The 2,973-nt window shown below is 40.9% G+C and overlaps 1 protein-coding gene across 1 annotated transcript in view; it reads left to right on the top strand.

Annotated features, from left to right (window-relative positions):
* The window catches only part of prkg1l (protein kinase cGMP-dependent 1, like), a 6,733-nt gene extending 4,418 nt beyond the window's left edge, over positions 1-2,315 (top strand). The window contains exons 10-20 of the mRNA XM_005729392.1: positions 58-123; positions 236-313; positions 396-492; positions 570-709; positions 794-883; positions 1,005-1,146; positions 1,229-1,392; positions 1,493-1,615; positions 1,814-1,876; positions 1,970-2,036; positions 2,116-2,315. Coding sequence (XP_005729449.1) covers positions 58-123; positions 236-313; positions 396-492; positions 570-709; positions 794-883; positions 1,005-1,146; positions 1,229-1,392; positions 1,493-1,615; positions 1,814-1,876; positions 1,970-2,036; positions 2,116-2,199 — 1,114 coding nt within the window. The 3' untranslated portion in view covers positions 2,200-2,315. The remainder of the gene's footprint in view (positions 1-57; positions 124-235; positions 314-395; positions 493-569; positions 710-793; positions 884-1,004; positions 1,147-1,228; positions 1,393-1,492; positions 1,616-1,813; positions 1,877-1,969; positions 2,037-2,115) is intronic.
* The last annotated feature ends 658 nt before the right edge of the window (positions 2,316-2,973 follow it).

Genomic DNA, 2,973 nt, shown 5'->3' with positions numbered 1-2,973 from the left:
TATATATATACATTGATAGTCTTGTGTTTTATTTTTGTGATACTTGCTTGTCTTCAGAGAGGACATTCGGACTGTGAGTGTGATAGCTGCTGGAGAAGTTACGTGCCTGGTAATGGACAGAGAGTGAGTGGATATTTTTTGTTCACAAACTGTAAGTGATTCAGCTGTCACATTACTCTCTGATTTGAAAATGTGCTTTATCTAACGTGAATGTTCATAATTGTCTGTACTACAGCACCTTTAAGGGCATCATTGAAGGCTTGACACCTGATTGCAGTCAAGAGGAGCAACAAAACAATGAACCTGAAGTCTAGTGAGGAGCGTTAAAACACTGTTTCATTTCTATATACAGAAGACCCAGAATAAAAGCTCACCCCTGTTTTCCTTGTAAGCAGCTCAGATGCGGATCCTACCCTCCTGTCTACTTCCACCTTAAGTGATTTCCAGATTATTTGCCCTTTGGGGGTCGGGGAGTTTGGTCACGTAGACCTGGTGAGGGTCAATCTGCAAGCAGCTCGCCCTCGGCGATGTGTCTATAATGTAATGCATTTACTTCTGTTCTCTGTAAGGTGCAACTGAAGAGCAAGACAAAGTGTCCTTTTGCCATGAGGGTCCTCAAGAAGAAGCTGATTGTCAGCAGTGGCCAACGAGAGCACATCCAGAGAGAAAGCCACATCCTAATGGAGACCTGCTGTTCATTTATAGTCAGGTGTGTCCCATACTTAGGTCTAGTAAAATATTGTTGATGCTGAGTAGAAAGATCTAAAGTAATTTTTATTTTCATTGATTACAGGCTGCACAACACCTTTAAAGATGCAGAGCGTCTGTATGTTTTGACAGAAGCTTGTCTTGGTGGAGATTTATCTAATCTACTCAAAGACAAGTAAGTACTTAAGAATAAACGGAATATTTCAGGCCTGTATTTGTAGTCCCACTGTGTTTCCTCACAGTAAAATATTAAATGGCCTGCACCTGATGTCAGCCACTTCTCCAAACTGTTTCAGAGGATATTTGGATGAATGGAGCACCAGGTTCTACACAGCTTGTGTTGTAAAGGCCTTGTCCTTTCTGCACTGTCAAGGTGTCATCTATAGGGACCTCAAGCCTGAACATGTTCTTCTGGATGAGCATGGTTATGCCAAGCTGGTACTACAATCTTAACGTCACGTCTTGTTAAATGAAATGTAGCAGAGGTGAGAGCAAATGTACTCATATCTGTCTCTTGCAGGTTGGCTCCAGGTGTCTAAAGAAGGTTGAGGTGGGTAAGAAAACGTGGACGTTTTGTGGTACGCTGGGCTACATGGCACCTGAAATCATCTCGAGCAAAGGCCACAACATGTGTGCAGACTTGTGGTCGCTGGGTGTTTTTGTGTTTGAACTTCTGAGTGGTAGGTAAGCTTTTCAAATTTTTGGACAAGCCTCCTTTTTTTCCAGCATATTTTTCCGATTGCAGATTGAAGTTATCTTGACGGCCACCTGTTCTCCTCTCCAGGCTCCCATTCAGCCACTCTGACCCCCTGAAAATTCTCACTGCAACAATTCGTGGCATCGATCAGGTCGACTTTCCAAAAACCATCTGCAGAAGTGCCTCCAGTCTCATAAAGAAACTGTGCAGGTGTGAATATGAGCCACTAAGCACAGTGTGAAAGCTTGGACAGATTTTTAAAAAAATTATTGTTATTTAGTGCTTTTTCACACTTTTTCCACCCTCAACACACAAAACCAGACAGAAACAGTGCAAGTGTGCTGTAATACCACCTCCTAAAGATGAGAAACTGATTATTAATTCAGCTTATTTGCTGGTCTGTTCAAGGAGCAATCCCTCAGAGAGACTGGGCAGTCAGAGAAATGGGGCCAGGGACATTCAGAAACACAAGTAAGATGATGGATTTTTGTTTTGGGTACTCTGGAGAGAAACATTGAGGCTCTGCTTGGAAACATGTTGTTATGATGTTCTGTTTTTATTCAGATGGTTTGAAGGATTCAACTGGGACGGACTTTGTGAAAGGACATTAACAGCCCCGGTTATTCCCAAAGTAAGGCAAATTCAATACTGGCTGTTGGTCTTTACAGCTTTTCATGTTAGTCATTTTTTTTTATTTCTGTCTTTTTCAGGTCAAGCATTTTTTGGGAAGCGGTTCATTTGGCCTTTATACCGAGGACTCGGTGGAGCCGTGCACAGACTGGGATGATTTCTGAGGGATTTCTGTGAACCGGAAACAAAATCCTGTCAGACACTACTTCAGGTTTTGTCTCCATGAATAATTGACTACCCACAGACTTACTGCCATTACGAATTCATTACAGTTTAAGACAAAAAATATTTTCCGCTGTAACACTTGATGCAGCTTTTGTTTGATAAGTGATCCATACTGCCCGCTGCGCTAAGCCAAGACTGTTTTTTCTGTGTATCTGCATAAAACCTTTACACATTTCCAAACATAGCCTATAACTGGAGTCAAATCGAATCCAATAAACAATAAATAAACAGATTCATTAATCAAATGAGCTGTGTCTTTCTATTCTTTCCTTTTAAACTTTGATTCATGAGATTCACTTTGTCAATGGTAGGCTGGGGGGCTGGGGGGACTGCACAATCACTTTTGATCCCTCCCTCAAATGCATGAATGCAATTAAGAAGTTACGTCAGTGTGGGCCCAGTCTTGCAGAAAAACGTCAAGGTCCGGATAGAAAGGCAAACACACAGGAAGTTGTGTAACTTTAATACAACTTTAAATTCAGAATGGGCTTTATTGGCCTAATAAGTGCTCGCACACAAGGAATCCGGCTCTATTTGTTTGTTTGTTTTTGTTCTCAGTGGCAACATGACACAGGCAATAGCAACATATATCATATGTATATGTGTAATGGTGCAGTGTGCAAAGATGATGAAATAACTATCTATATATACCCTGCTTTGGTTAAAAATAAAGTGAATCAACTAATTGATATATATATATATATATATATATA

Source organism: Pundamilia nyererei, unplaced genomic scaffold (assembly GCF_000239375.1).
Source record: "Pundamilia nyererei isolate P.nyererei 1_Seehausen unplaced genomic scaffold, PunNye1.0 scaffold00033, whole genome shotgun sequence".
Lineage (NCBI taxonomy): Eukaryota > Metazoa > Chordata > Actinopteri > Cichliformes > Cichlidae > Pundamilia > Pundamilia nyererei.
The sequence above is the reverse complement of the archived record's forward strand: the minus strand, read 5'-3'. Positions and strand labels throughout refer to the sequence as shown.